The 16,530-nt window shown below is 41.5% G+C and overlaps 1 protein-coding gene across 1 annotated transcript in view; it reads left to right on the top strand.

Annotated features, from left to right (window-relative positions):
• FBLN5 (fibulin 5) overlaps positions 1–16,425 on the top strand; it is a 64,441-nt gene extending 48,016 nt beyond the window's left edge. Inside the window, exons 6-11 of the mRNA XM_080396732.1 lie at positions 394–510; positions 1,466–1,585; positions 4,390–4,512; positions 5,055–5,181; positions 8,056–8,251; positions 10,277–16,425. Of these exons, the coding sequence (XP_080252858.1) occupies positions 394–510; positions 1,466–1,585; positions 4,390–4,512; positions 5,055–5,181; positions 8,056–8,251; positions 10,277–10,438 (845 nt within the window). The 3' untranslated portion in view covers positions 10,439–16,425. The remainder of the gene's footprint in view (positions 1–393; positions 511–1,465; positions 1,586–4,389; positions 4,513–5,054; positions 5,182–8,055; positions 8,252–10,276) is intronic.
• The last annotated feature ends 105 nt before the right edge of the window (positions 16,426–16,530 follow it).

Here is a 16,530-nt window from a genome sequence, read left to right as displayed (position 1 = left end):
TTCTATCTTGATTCTGACAAAACTTTGCCACAACATTGGCTGTGCTTGTGCTGACAGACTGTGCCAGGTGTCAGGTGTGCTTCAAGGTAGCTGCTTAAAGGGACTGACTCTGGGCTTCCTGATGACATCACATTACACCGAAAATCACAGCAATGACAGTCAGTTCATAGGAGGTACTGATAGATGTCCGTTGTGGATAAAAATGCATTACTACATTCTTCATGGTAGAGGTGTATTTTATCTATAACTCTGGGCCTGAACACCTGAAAGTTTGGCTGTTATATCCATAACCACTATGCTGTGTTACTGGTACCATTTACTTAGTGTGTTTGCTGCTTTGCATCGTCATGTGAAAATGCAGACCACTCTACTTTTCATCTTTCCCATCTATAGATATAGATGAATGTCGCTACGGCTACTGCCAGCAGCTGTGTGCCAATGTGCCTGGTTCCTACTCCTGTACGTGCAACCCAGGCTTTACCCTTAACGATGATGGAAGATCATGCCAAGGTACTGTGTGCGGTAAACCACAACTGAAATCTTTGTTCCCAACCCAGCAACACCCTTAAAACTTGCTTAGTTTTTGGAATACAAGTAACCTTCTCAACATTGCTTTTGAAAATGTTCATATCTGGTTTGTCAACCTGAGATATTTCTGTAGTTTCACAGTATCTCAGAGGGGTACGGGTGCAACATCACCGATGTATCAGAAGAAATATGCACACAGGCCCAAGACCCCTAAAATACAGAGTTGCTCAATTCACTGAAATAACCAAGAGTTTAGGCACTGAATTTACTTTCAAAATCTGAGGCTGCATGACCCACCTGAGACCGGAAAACTCTGTCAGATCAGTAAATTAGATCTGACTGTCCCAAATTCCAGACTAGAATCCTGAGCATTAGACCACCTTTTGCTGTGTTGCGCTACTTCAATCAGAGCCAGCACAACCTCTTGTAAAGCCTCTCCTTAGCTAAACAGGGAGCATCTTTCCACATGCTGAAGGAAAGTCAGTGCTAATGATGGCCAGAAGCTGCTATTGTCCTAAAAGGAAAAAAAATTAAAATTGGTTTTGTCTTAGCCCTAGGTAACCATGAGGACCATTCCTCATTGCATTATCGTCCTCAAGAAAACTCTGCTGCATTTTGTCTCAGGTCTGTTCAATGGTTTTTAAATTGCAGGATAAAGACAGAAGCATTTGTAATAAATATTTCATCCCCATCTTCTGTGCTATTTTTTTGATTGAAGACATTCCCAAAATGCTTTGTTTCCACACATGTTGTGTTTCCAACATGCTATTTCCAGGCACCAGCCTGAATCCCAATAAACGATACTGACTTGGTTATATGTTTTCAGAACAATTCATTCTGACTGTACAGCTAATCTCTTTGAATTGCTTTACTGTAGTGAATTGAAAATAGGGTTTGGGGAGAAGCCACTGATGCATTGGTTGTTGGTTTCCCATAGATGTGAATGAATGTACAAGCGAAAACCCTTGCACTCAGACCTGCGTCAATACCTACGGCTCTTTTCTCTGCCGCTGTGAACCTGGCTATGAACTGGAAGCTGATGGAGTTAACTGCAGTGGTAACTGTCTTTAGTTATTTATTGTTTCAGTTTCTTTAATTCTATTAAGTTTTCTTTTTCCAATGTATTGTTTTGTACATGCTTTTTAAAAAGTTTTTTGCCTTGGTACATGGTTAGCAGCAGGATAGCAACTCATATGACCTTCCAGTTAAAGCACATAGCAAATAACCAGAAAAGCACAATGGAGGAGGGCTGCCATCTTTAAAAATGGTTTTAAAGAAATAAGCTAATTATTAAAAAGCTCCAAGATAACAGCAAAACGTTGGAAAATGCTTTGTAATGCTGAACAGGAAGCTTTATTAGAGCAAGTAAAGTAGGGATAGTCCTAGAACATTCTTCCACGATTAAAGAAATACTTTGTCTGTTGAATGCATATATTCCTCTTGCTCTTATTACTGCACACTTCTGCCTGAAATCTTCCTCAGTTTCCCCTGTATGGCTCTGGCTACACTTCAGAAACAGTATGGTTTCTTAGTACAGATACTGCTAATCTGTTCAGCACATAGCAGAAGAAACTGTGCTTATGTCACTATACTTTTTCCTCTCTTGTTTTTGTTTTTATTTTATTGCTTTATTTTAATTGAAGGCAAAACTTATTTCTGTGCTTAATGTTCCCACAGCCTGATAAAATTAGAGAATCCAGCCAATATTTCTTGGAAGGAAAAATGCACTGGAAAATACTTGTTTTTTAATTTACAGTAAACAGATGTAATATGCTGTTTCTGAGGGGGAAGATGTTATATGCAGTATGTGTATAGATTAGTGTTTCCAAAGTTGTTTTTCCCTGCAAAGCTCCTTGTTATAAGGGAAGGAACAAAGACTCAAATCTCTAAAGGGTCTTTCACTTTTAACATTTTGAGCTGCAACACCTGCCTTAAGTTTTCTGCTTTCTGATGGAGTTTATGCTTCTAAGTTAGACTCCTATACCCTTCTATGCGCTCCTGAGCTAGCTTGAGGCCTGAACCAGTTAAGTTCAATGCAATGCCATATAAACATTGCCAGGACAAAATGGTGATAGAAGAGGTGGTACTTGAGCCTTATTCATGTCTGAGAGTTAAGCCAGCAAAAGGGACTTTCCACCACCCAGATTTAGAACAGAAAACCTTTTCTTGAGAATTCTGTGCAAGAAAATGCTTGTCAAAGCTGATCAGAATTCTCTGGATAAGCTTCTTTCACTTCACAAGTGATCACTAGACACCACTGAGGCTTGCAAGGGGGAATGGCTGCTTAGGAGGACACTCCTATGAGACACCCAGGACTCAGATGTACTTCAACAGCCCATGGTCTAGCAGCCGGCTTACCTTGAAGATGGGAGGCATCCCTATCCCAATTCAAGGAGAGAGGCAGAGATTTCAACCTGCCTTTCCCAACATAGGCATTATTTTTTAATCACAGAGGTCTTGCATATGCATTAGGTGTGCTGTGAAATACCTACCATTTGGTCCTCTGCAGGTAGTCAGCAGAATGCCAGAAGTATTCAGGAACAGCAAAGGTGTGTGTGTGTCCTGTGTGGGGTCAGCAGCAGAAATGTAGGACCCTCCGGGCTTTAAGTCCCTCCAGCACTTGACAGCAGCTGAGCACAGGTTATATGAATCTGATGTGCTGGAGGTCTGGGCTAGGACACCTAGAGGGTGTGGGTGATATCTCAGTCCCTTTATGGAGTCAGGCCCCAGTCCGTGTTTTACCAGGAAGGTGTTTTTTTCAGTGAACTTGCTAGGGGAAGTCACACAGTAACAGGACTGTGTAGGTGTAGGGTTCCTTTCATCTCCTTTTTGATAATGTGGTTGCAGCCATAAAGCCACTTGGACATATTTGGACTTCAAATACTTTCCAATCCATCTGCACAAAACATCAGAAGTAGATAAATGGACTAAGCCAAATTTAGAAGAAAGGGAAATTCAGTCTGAAGAGTAAAAGTGATTTGCCTGGGAGAGTCAACATGTCAGAGCTGGGAATAAGAACTTGGGAGTTCCTGGCTGAGGCTCTGGCCTTTGTTTCTTTCTTCCCCAGAACAGGGGAAATAAGGAAATGATTAACTGCAGCCTCCCTCAGTCTAGCGCCTTTGCATGTGTTTTCCCCTCAGTCAGCGATGCCTCCATGTGCAGCTCTGAAGTTCGTTTTTCTCGCTCGAGCACAGATCTGCAGAATACAATGACTGTTCAATTCATGAGTGCAAGGGGAAAAGAGCACAGTTTCTGTTTTCAATCAGAGATTTGACAGACTGCTTAGCTTCCTGGGTATCTGGGAGATGGCTGGGCCTTCCAGTAGGTCTGACACAAGCTGGGATGAGCTCTGTCGTCTTGCTGGAATGCCTTGGAAGTAACTGGTTAGAGGCTAAGAAACATAAAATAGCCAGGGCTGGCTGCAGGAGTTCTGCTGGGACTCATGTGGCCCTGGGAATGGGAAGTTTGCTCTCCAGAAAAAAAGAAAAAAAAGGAACCAACACCACCCTGGCAAGTCTCTCCTTTCAAATTACAGTTGCAGCTTTGTTGTTGGAGTAGCTCTATCTCTGATGTAAAACAGAACTGAAAACAGCCAACTAGTGACAGGTATTCAAAAAGAAAAATAAATAAATAAAAGTCGCACTTTGTGTTCAGCAGCAGCTTTGGTTTCCCTAGGAGAAAAATGTTTAACCAACAGCTTGTTGTATAGCATTTTGCCAGGTTTCTGCAGAGCTCTAGGGAGCTGGGGGGTGTCAGCCTCCAGCTGGGGTGATGGGCACATAGCCTGGATGGCCACCTGCCTGTGGGACCGCTCTTTTGACTGTAAAGCCAAAGACACTAAACTTTGTTTTACCACTGCAGACATGGACGAATGCAGCTTCTCAGAGTTCCTCTGCCAGCACGAATGTGTGAATGCGCCTGGTTCTTACTACTGTATCTGTCCTTCAGGCTATAACTTGCTTGACGATAGCAGAAGCTGCCAAGGTAAGAACATTCTTGCACCGATTAAAACCTGAGGGGACCAGAAAATAGGTCCTGTGTCTGGAAAGAGGTTTTCAGTTGAGATGCTTGGTGTTGGCATTGCACAGTGAAATATTCATAGGGGCCAATTATGGAATTCTGGTAAGAATGTCATCACGTGAATAATCCCACTGAGGTGAATTGGTATGTTGATATGAAAATAAGACTTTACTCACTAGGAAACAGCTACGCAGGAAAGCCCTCAGATGCTCTCCTCTCTGCTGCACATCTCTTCAGTTTTCCCATTCTCTAAGGTCAGAGAGCTTGAGCAGCCAATGTCTTTTCTATTTTTGCAGCACTTAGCAGATGGGAGCACTCCAATAAGCAGAAATTAACGGAGTAAAAATTGATCTTAAAAGAGGGGCCAGTTATCAAAAAGCCACTTCTCATGGTGCAAGACTGTTATGAATTTTGGGGCAATTCCTTAAGATGGAAACCAGTTTGCAAGGGTGATACCTTACACATATTTCCCTGCTTTAGCCTTTCTCTTGTTTCTTGTGGTTTAGATATCAACGAATGTGAAACCAGAAACTTCACCTGCACTTCACAGCAAACGTGTTTCAATATCCCAGGAGAATATAAATGTTTAGACCCAGTAAGATGCGAGGATCCTTATATCCAGATTAATGAGAAGTAAGTAACCTACCCAGGGCCACAGAAGTGAATTGTATCTGTGTGAAGTGTATCTAGAGTGAACCAAATACGCTGCATTTTTACGATGCAGCCGTGGACTGTGTCTAGAGAGCTATATATACATGCTGTTGCTACATTTATCATTGGTAAGCTTTATGAAATAATAAATTGCAATTCCTTACCAGGTCATCAGGTGGGATATGATATAATATGGTATATGATGATATGATACTCAGATGTGTGGGAAGTTAGACTGGAAAAACACTTTTATCAGTGAGTAAAGAAAACAGCAAAGTTTGTAATGTAATAAGAGACATTTACTTACATTACTAACTGAGTTTCATATATGCTCAAATGCAGCCTGTTTATTAGTATAAGTATTTCCTGTAAATATTAATTAGCTTGTGTCTGGGAAGTACTTTAAAATATTAGATGACAGTTATAGCAGGATACAAGTAGTTCCCGACTGCTTAAAGGTTAAAAGAGCTGAAAAATCCACAGACTGATTTGCCTTGTCCAGAAAGTGGATATGTCTGGATAGGGCTGTTGGCACTGTTACTGTCTAAATTTGGAATTACTTGAGAAAGCAAAAAAAAAATAAATCCCACATTTGTAAAAATTGCCTGATTCTTTTACATTTTTGTAGGTATTTGCCTAGGGCTCAAAATATTTCATCTCCAGACAGATCTATATATATTGCAGCCCAATGGTATTTCATTCATAGTGTTTGCACTAAACCCAATTACTTGGGATTGCTTGGTAGCCTAATGTATTTTCTAGAAAGGCAAGAGATGAAGAATCAGCTTCTTTCCATTATAATTTATTCATATATTTACATTCCTTTTGGAATTAGGGCAGCTGAGGAGTGAACACATTCTGTTCTTCCAGTTCTGGGTTTACCTACCTTCAGAGGTAGCAGTCTTAAACTGGAATTTGAATATCTGAAGCCTCTGCATCTAAATTCCCCAGAGCCCAACTACAGAGTCCTTGCAGATCAGCTTGCGCCAGAACTCTTGATCTCTGTGTTTGGTGGCTTTGGCTTTGGCAGTCTAGATGTGACTGCATTCAATTTGTGGCATATGTCTAGAAGTGGTCAATATAAAAGCCAAGTGAATTCCTTGCAATTGTGTTTTCTGTGGAAGGAATTGGGTGTTTGCAATGCCAGGAGCCTTTTTATGGGGGGCATGCCAGATGAACTGTCTGAAATTGGTGTCAGTAGTGGAGATTATAGAAAAAACTGGCAAAAAGACCCAAATCTTTTCCAGTAAATGCCCCAACATGGCTTTTCTAAAGGGACATCCTGCCTCACAACTTTATTAGAGTTCTCCGAAGAAATGAGCAGCATGTGGCTAGGGCACATGGGCTGAAGCGGTCTGTTTGGGTATCCAAAGGCTTCTGAAAAGAACCTCAAATAAGGTTATTATGGAAATTAAGCAGCCTTAAGTAAGAGAGAAGTCCCTGGTACAGAGGAATAAAAGGTTGAAAGATAAAAAAGAAATATAGTATTGAATTGTCAGCTTTCACAGTGAAGGTCTGCAGAGGTATGAGCTGGACCTACTTTGTCCAATGTATTTGTAAGCAATGTGGGAAAAAGGAAAAAACATGAGATGGACAAAGTCTGCAACAGTGTCTGAAGACAGTAGAGAAAAGGGTGGGTAGAAAAGAATGGCAGAAGGAGCTTCAATGAGTGTGCAATAAAAATGACAGGTGAAACTCAGTGTAGTTAAATGTAAGGTAAAAAGACAATCCCAAAATCACAATTAAATAAAGAGCACTGATCTGATCATAATCCGTCCAAACTGAGATTTGAGGGTTGTTATGGATAGTTCCATGATCTGCAGTACTCACTAGGGGTCAGAAAAGCAATCTGAATTTGAGGTGTTAATAGGTAGAGAATATCATTAGAGCACACACCATATCTTCAATGCTGTGCAGTTCCTTCACCTCCTCTCAAAAGACATATAACTGGACAAAGGTTCAAAAAGAGCAATGAGGATGGTCAAAACTATGGAACAGCTGTCTTGTGAAAAACAATTAAGTTAGGACTCTTCAGCCATTAACAGGGTCAAATATGAAACCCTGAGCTGCAGAGGCTGACTGGCCTCTCTCCTTTCATTGGAATGCTGGGAGCATCAAAGTCAGCAAGGGGCAGGGCAGAGAGAGGTGAAGGGGGCTGCGGAACTCCCGGCTGCAGGGGACTGTGGATGCCAAACACTCATGTAGGTGTAAGGGGAAGCTGGACATGGATAAGAAATGCATTAAGGCATTTGTGTGATGAATACACAGAAGACATCTTTGTTTCAAGAGTTTCCCGAGTCATACCACTGGGGGCTGTTGATGGAAGTTTCATCCACTGGGCTTGCTATCCTGCTCTTCCTTAGGGTTCTGCATCTGATGCTAGAGCTTTGGTTTGGTCCAGGATGTCTCAGTGTATGTTTTCATGTAGTATATAAAAGGCCGTTAAACAAAGAATACAACATTTATGTGCATCAGCAGTGAAATTTAACATTATTTTGGGGACAGTTCAGTTTAAATTGCTCCCAGAACAAACATGTACTGGTTATTCTACACCTGCAGAGCTGCTTTAAAGGAAGTACAGGTTTTCAAGGGATCTAAGGAGACAAAGGATGCCAAGATATTTTGGCTTAGAAGACAGGAAAAAGAAGGCAGGGATATAGGTAGGCCAGAATATCAATATAGAGAATACTAAAAGGGAGAAAATTCATTAAAAGTTTCATTACAAGTTTTATTGAGTCTTTTAGCTAGTAGACAACATTGTTTGTTTGTTTATTTATGCAGCTGTATTTGCATATAAAGAATCAGATATTACAGCAATTTGTAACCCCTGATGACAATCCTATCTCTGACAATTAGCCGCTGCATGTGTCCAGCTGAAAATGCCGGTTGCAGAGATCAGCCATTCACCATCTTGTACAGAGTGATGGATATGGTGTCCGGGCGGTCTGTGCCCTCTGACATATTTCAGATGCAAGCAACAACTCGCTACCCTGGAGCGTACTACATCTTCCAAATCAAATCAGGGAATGAGGGCAGGGAATTCTACATGCGGGTAAGTCTGGTGCTCACTGAGAGAAAACACAGAGTATCTTCTCATTAGCTGAATATTCTTCTGGTAGCAGAACTCAGGTTTTTATTAATATCATTTAAACCTTCAGTATAAGGCATTTTGACATGTAGACATGCAGAGCAGTGTGCTGATCTGCAGGGGCTGCTGGCTTTTTCAGGAAGGTAACCTACCCAAAGCAAACATGCTTGTTTTATGACACTTAAGGTTCAGGCAAGTCCAGGGCTGTTTCCATGTCTAAGAATAGCCCAGGTCTCCCACACTCAAGAGAAAGGTTTGTTATGCCAAACCTTTTTTTATTTGATGGGCAATCAGTAATTGTCACTAAAAGAGTCAATGTTTCTTGTTTGTTTTATGAAGGCCTTCCTTGGAAATTGAAAAACCTGAAAACCAAAAAAATTAGTAAAAACCCCCAACCCTTTATCCCAAGAAATTACTTTCTGGGTTCTTTGCTTTCATTTATTGTGTATTTTTTTCACTGAGAACACACATTTTATGCAGACGCTGTTAGAGGAAACACAACTACTGTTTTTTTAATCTGAATTTTCCTCAGAAGACATCTCTGTTCCCCAATCTGTGCAGCATCTCTGACATGCAGGGGTAACGGGAAGTCTCTGCACAGAATGAGGCACAGCTACCAGGGATGGTGACATTCACAAGGCTGATTTTTAGGCCTAGGCAAAACCTGACTTTGATATTCGCACTGAGTGATGTTCAGCGGCTATTGACGGTTCCCATACCTCACAGAAACTGGTAGTGTGATAGACTCCAGTACACGTTTCTCACAAAAGCCTCAGATTCTCACTGTAAAAAAAGGAAAATGTTTCAAAATCCTGAAGTGAGAAGTGGTCCCAGAATGATCATTTACATCTCACAAGAGCTTTCCTGTTGCTAAGTCATTACTGATCCCACTGAACTTTCCTTATCATCTGGGTCAATACACCAGATGCTAAGGCTCCAGCAACAAGCATTGCTCAAATATGCTAGTTTTGTTTTATTTATTTATCACACACCCATTCTTTTGTCACCTAAAATGACCTAAAATGCTTGCACAAGCTGTCCGTTCCCCTCTGCCAGCAGCAGCACCCATCCCACTGCAGGCTGGCAGCTAGCTGGTGGTGCCTACTCGGTACTTTGGGAAGAACGAGAGCAGCAGCAAGAAGGCAAGGCCAGGCAAGCAAGGGGCACTGGGGAGAAGCAGGATCCCAGGATGCAGCTCCCCGGGGGCTGAGGCACTAGGGCCTAGGGCCCAGCCGGGGCAGCCCGCCCAGCTCCTCCTTCCAGCTTGGTCAGGCTTCTGTGATCGGAGATAACACAAATGCTTGGGTTTCGTGGTAAAACAGGTCCTGATTTGTGTACGTCAGTTTCTGCTGGAAAACAAATTACGCTTGTTTTTAACGTCAGAAGCTCTGATTTTTAAATTCTCATAATCTACTGTTCTGGCCAGATACTTCAAAGGTCTGCTTCCACTTACTAAAACACAGATTTTCTGAAGTGCCCTTTGCATATTCAAAGGTCTCTTCAGAGGTTAAGGTTCTGTGACGTTAACATATGCAATTAGACAACAAACTCTGATCCTGTTCACATAGGAACATCTGTTCTCCAGGCTCTGCTAACATAACCCCTCCTTGGTGTTCACTGCTTCAAAGTAAGTGTCCCTCATCAAACAAAATAAATCTCACACCAAAAAAAAAGTGTCACTACTTGTTTATACCCTAAATCCATGTTTTCATCTTTTTCCCTTTGGACAATAGCAAATTTCTATGTTCAATAGCTCTTTTTGTGTGCAGGGCTTGCAATGGCTTTGCAAACTGTAGAAGGTGATACTTCATACAAAACATGGAAATGGAGTCCAATGCTGAAATGAAGCTCTCTCTCCCCTGAATTGCAGTGGTTTGAAACAATGCAACAGTGAACAGTTACTTCAGCTGCTTGAAGACCATAGTGAGACAATAGTTTTCAAGAGCTGTTTTTTAAAATCTCACCTGCTTTCTTTTGCTTTGTGCACAGCAAACAGGACCCATCAGTGCTACTCTGGTAATGACCCGCCCCGTGAAGGGGCCCCGTACCATTCAGTTGGACTTGGAAATGATCACTGTTAACACCGTCATCAACTTCAGAGGAAGCTCTGTCATCCGGCTGAGGATATATGTGTCACAGTACTCCTTCTAAACCTTGAGTTTGTGTCCTGGAAACATTAAAATAAAAGAGGCGGTTCCTCCTCTGCAGAACTCTCTCCTCAGAAGCCAGTACGTATAGCAGCTCCAAAACAAATCAGTATTTCCACAGACCCAGTGACCTATGCCTGTCTGAGGAGGGAGGCCTCTTCATGCACAGCCCCTACCAGGATGCAGACATCTGAAGATACATTGTCAGCAGATCCCATATGATTCTTTCTGTGGTCATATATTTTAAGGACTCTTCTTTCCATTGTAAACGCTTCTAGGGTATGAGTCTATGTTTGAAAGACTGTGAACCTTTGTAGCCCCAAGGCTGCTTAGCAAAAAGCACCAAAGAAACTGAGGAAAAAGCTGGCTTTTGCAATCTTGCCTTTTTTTTTTTTTTCTTTTTTTTTTTTTTCATTATAAATGGAAAGCAGACAAGCAAGCAGACACAGAAACAAAAAGCCAACTATTGAAACAAGGGATCTCAGGAGTGCTAATTTACATTCCAAATTATCTCTGGAATTATCAGTCAGGCACTTTGCCTCAATTCACCCTGCATTTGTCTTAATTTCACCAGTTTTTTCTTTGATTCTATTTTATAGTTAAAATTCATTGTAAATTCATTCCAAAATACATGTTGTACTATGTAATCTTCTACTTTCTAGCAAAGTGTCACATGTTTGGGTTCCTTCCTGTATTAAATCTTTCTATATAACAGAGTTCATAGAAATCTATCACTGGATGGTATGTTTTACAATATTTAGGATGTTATGATTATTTACACCCAGGCTGTTTGACACAGGTCTCCACTGCCAGAATAGTGTCCAGGGACTTCAGAGCAGATAAGAACCAGAACTCTATTTTTCCCTGTTTTCCTGAGAGTGATAGTTGCAAACAGTTTGCAATGGTTATAAGGTAGTGATACTAACTCTGTAGTTAAGGCTACAATAAATCTCCTGTTCAAGGACCACTCAGCTCAGACCCGTCCGAATTCCTTAGAAAAAAAATGAATCGTCCTGTTCACGTGCAGTCTCTCTCCTACATTCCTAACACTGGGGAAAATACACCGAAAGGGACTTGGACCAGTCTTCTCATTCGTGCCTCTGCCATAAAGCAGACCCCACTATACCAGTACCCAGACCTCAAACAATGGGATCCCACCGTTTCCATAGGCAATGTCTTCTCAGGTATAACTACTGTAACCAACAGAAAGTTTCTCCTAATCTGAATCTCCACTGTTGTAGTTTAAATCCATTGCTTTTTAGCCTACTTCCAGTAGAAATAAGAGAACAGTTTATCTTCCCCTTTGCAGCAGTCTTTAACATGTCTGAAGACTGTTGTCATGTCTCCCCTCAGACTGTTCCTCTCTAGTCTAAACAAACCCAATTCTTTTGGTCTTTCCTCATACATCACATTTTCTGGACCTTTGATCATTCTTGTTGCTCTCATCTGGATTCTCTCCAGTTGGTTCACATCTTTTTTAAAGTGCAGTGCCCAAAACTGTGAAAAATATTCCAGCTGAGGCCTCACAGTGCTAAGCTAAATCTATATATATGTTTAGGAGTTTGGGGGGAAAAAAAAAAAAAAGTATAGTTTGCAGGTATAATGCTTACCTTATTGAAGCCACTGGCAGTTTGGCCTTTTATTTCAGTAGGGATGAAGGTTCTTATGCCTTGTTCTTAAATTTCTCTGAAGCAAGCTCTTTTGCTTCTTCCCCCTGCTGTATTGGCTTATTTGCTCCCCAGCATCGCTAGGGCAGGAAAGATAAACTTTGCTTCACCTTTCTGAGGACTGGAAGTGCTTAATGCTACTTGGAAAAAGGAGTTTATGAAGATTGTAATGTGAGCAGGCTGGAGCAGAGTAGAGCGTTATGTGAGGTCCTCGTTAAAGTGGAGTATTAAATGGAAGAATACAGACTCAGAAAGTTATCACATCAGACTGCATGACACAATCAGAAAATTGACTCTTGTTCCTAACAAGCTTTGTGAGTTAGTCTGGAGCTGGTTTTCCCTAGCTTTAGTAATGACTCTGCTCCTTTTACTTGTACTCAGCTTGAAGGAAGCCCTGATGCAATGGCTCATAGCAATGAAACACTTGAGTGTGCTTTAGCAGCTTCCATTTCTCAATGGTTTAAAGTTTCCTCTGTGCTGTTACAATGACCTGGGATCCTGTGGCTCAGAGCTCTGTACGCAGGCTGTCCTTTATTGTAAAAACAAGTAGGCTGGAGCCTGGCTCTAGAGTTTAGTGGGCCAAGCTGAGGGCAGGAAGCCAATGAGTTTTGTGAGTAGCCGACTTGGAGGAGATAAATGTAGCAGAAATGTGCAGAGAAATATCAGAAACAAGAATGTGTTTCCTGAGTGTATCATGGCTCATCATATAGCCCAGTCTTGGTGGGGAAAACAGAGATGACCAGGAAGGAGGAACGCTAGTTTGTTAGAATGGGGCTAAAAGTGCTCATGTGTACCCGATGATGGAAGTGAAATGTGGGAAACAAGCAGGCTCTGGTGGCCCGGAGAGCAGATAAGGGGCAGGCAGGGTCTTGCATTAACGATGTTAAAACTCTAAATATGCAGAAAGCTTTCCTATTGCTTAAAAGCCCCTTTTCCCCCACTTTGTGCCCCTACATTATGGCTTCTTCGTGCCCTATTGAGGAGTATTCTCTTTCTGCCATCACATCACCTCCTGGAGAGGACACACACCCTGTTAGGCATCAGACAGCTTCTCACTTCTGGGCTGTTCTCCCATGGCCCCCACATACCAACCTGATTTAACCCTAATTTAGAAACATCAAACCCCAGAGGAATTCCATAACAAAACACTTTGTTAAAAGACTAAAGCTTGAATGCTTGGTTTTAGCAGGGTCCAGCAAATACTCATAAAACAATATTAAATTTTCTATATAAACATTCTGTGCCTTAAAAAAAAAAGTGAAAAGTCTGGAAACAAAGGAATTCAGCCACTTCTCAACCGCCATAACATCTTTCATCACTCACTATCACTCCAGCCAACTTTAACTTTGCCAAAATATATGCCAATCTCAAAATAATAAATTACTAGCAGTTTATAACATCTAAACTCTCCATTTCCTAGTCAGGGTTCTGTTTCCAATAGACCATTGCAGGCTCGTATATTACAGCAATTCTCACCAAATAAAAAAAAGGACTGTGCATGTCAGGTTTTTTACAGCATGAAAGTTAAAAATGAAAACTTGCAACTGCTGTACACATTCATGTTCTCCTTTGAGGCCAGGCCTCCCTAAAAGCAGACAAAATTACAGGTCTGCTCAGAAAATATTCTTTATTCTAACCTACTGCAGAGGATTTTTTAACACAAAGGATTTTACCGTATGGTTAACAGACAACATTCTGGCCAGCACCAGATGAGGGTACTGGCCCTGGTCTGGGCATGTATGGCTTCCCTCCAGCTCTGCTCGAACATGCTCCTTGTTCAGGGTGGCAGAGCCGTTTCCTGGCCAAGCTGGGGATGGACAGCTCTTTGCCTCTCCTGCCTGTTGGCTGCCATGTCTGTTTAAACAAAGGTCCTCAGGAGAAAGACCACCTCGCACAGTGTGTTTGTACAGCACCTATTGCCAGTGCAGTACCTGGAATAAAAGTAAAGAAAAGCAGAAATGGCAGTAATCTTTGATACAGATCACAATGATTAGGAAAGAGAATCTATTCTGACAAATTAACAAAAGGATTAATGCTGGTCGGGTTAGGTGCCAGAGGCAGAAGAATGGCAAGAGCTGTAGAGCTGAATGGGTCCAGTTGTCTAACTTATTTGACCTCAAGATAGTTTTAGGGGATTGACTTTTTTTGACACAGACGACAAAATGTTATTTCACCTAAGAGTTTGCTGGATCCCACAGAATCGCTTTTCAACTTGTGCTTTCTCAATAACTTTGTTGAGAAAACCTAAGTTTCTATGAGTACCTGGTCACCCACCATCAAGTGTCCAGGGCCACTCACAGAGAGCTTTCTCCTTTTCAAGTTGGGGGCCAGCACTCATATTTAGCTTTTTTTTGGCTCAGCTTTTAGAGCAGTCAACTTTCATTTTCTCATAAACATGGTATCAGCATCCACAGAACTTACACATTCATTTTCCTCTGTCTAGAGCAAGTCAAGCAATAGAATCATTACAGTTTGTATCGTCCAAGTTCTCCAGTCTGACTTATTCATGGGATATGCTACTGAACATCTTTCATAGCATGTAGCTGTATTAGAACACAATGAAAATTTCATAGAACAAAGATGTTAAATTAAAAAAAATGAATCAAAGTATGCCCTAATGTTATTCAAGCCTGACAGGCACTATTGTTAAAATAAATCTCTATCCTGGATGGACAAAACCCTTAGCTGGTGTTAATTTGCATGACTCTGCTGCTCTTTAATGGGAAAGATAAAAAGCATCCTTAGGATCTTCCCTGTGTGTGTGTAAAGCCGTGTGCATGTATCTGCACATATGGAGAATTTACAGAAGCTAAAACTATCTGTGGTAGTGTGGGTCTGCATTTTTATGTCAAATAGTTGTAAGATAACATGGCACAAGCAAATTCTGTTCACTCATATGACATATGTGAAGACAAGTGATTTACACCCATCACATTTTGTTGTTTTAAGTCTTTCAACCAAGTTGGAATAGCTCAACCCCAAAGCAGGTGCTGTGCATGAAGACTGAGGCTGATGGTCATAACTAGACTTTTGGGGATTCCACAAAAAGCCTGCCCAGAATGGTGACCTGCGCTGAAGGGTAGTGTAGGATGTGTAACAGTTCAGAAGTATGGTGCAGGGATGTCTTCAATCCTGCAGCTGCCTCTTCTCTCACTTGTTTCAGTGCAGAGTGCATCTGGCGTTTTTAAGTGCTCACATCAGAGATGGAAATCTTACCCATTTCAGGTCTTAATTCAAACTTCTAAGATCCCTCTAGTGGTTTCCATTGGCCAAACTGATCCCCTCACATAACTAATTTTGATGAAGTCACATGAGGTACAATTTGGGTACAAGGCAGATAGATACACTTTTACACCAGCAGGTGAATAATGATGCAGTGACCTTGATGTAAGAACTGAGGAATGTAGCTGGATAGCAAATGGATCTTTAGAAAACACTTCAGCAACCAAAAATTACCGAAATATTCAATCTCTTTCAGTTCCCTCCTGTATCCCAGAAGTCACTCATTCTCCCTTTTGAGTTTGTCCTGGACAAGTGATCTCATTATGGTCATGCACCGCAAGTACATTCTAAGTGAGCCCCACTTCTCCTCTGGCACTACATAACATTTTTCACTTTGCTTTTCAAAGATCACTTGTAGGCTACGTGTCTCTTCTTTAGGCTCTGACTGACCTCAGCTGCTTTCCTCACAGCCAAGGCAGATCCACTATTTCGCTACCAGGTTCCTCTGCACCCTCCATCTGCACAAGCTCTCCATGTGTTTCACTGGAAATGCAGGCACTGCTGTTGACCCATCTGCTGCTTTTGTACCTTCCCCCCGACCCCCCCACACTGTTGGTGGGCAGCCTCACAGCACAGTATTTGGTCTGAATTGCAGAAGGGATTGCCCAGGCTGCTGGCAGAGCCTGACTTCATGAAGAGGATTATAAAAAAAACACTCCCACACACAGTTTTGAAGATGCTTTTTTAGGTCTTGATGAAACACTTTTCTCCTGAAATTGCATGCTGGCTTGATAGTCTCAAGGCTTTTTAAGAAGCCTGATAAGGACATGCTTACACAATACATCCTTGGGCTCTTCACAACTTTCATGAAGTTTTCCCAGTTTCCCAACAGAGTATTTGGCTCAGTCACAGAGAGTGTGATGTGACCACCACTATGCTGAAGTCATGATCGATAACCACCTTACATCAGGTCTGGATTTAGCCCAGTTTTATGTTAAGTCTTGAATCTCAGTGTCAGTGGTATAAATGTAAACAGATATGTATTATTTTTACAGTAGAGCTGAAAGATTTTTTCCAGTAAATAAACAATAGTATGATTGCAGTACCTCTTTCTCTGTGGGCACTATCTTTGGGTTCTTTATGATTTCTTGAGATATCCTTTGACACTTCAAAATTTCCTCTGGTATTTCAAGCCATTCATTGATGT

Source organism: Falco punctatus, assembly GCF_963210335.1.
Source record: "Falco punctatus genome assembly, chromosome: 7".
NCBI classification, from domain to species: domain Eukaryota; kingdom Metazoa; phylum Chordata; class Aves; order Falconiformes; family Falconidae; genus Falco; species Falco punctatus.
Note: the sequence above shows the minus strand (reverse complement) of the source record. Positions and strands in the feature narration are given on the sequence as shown.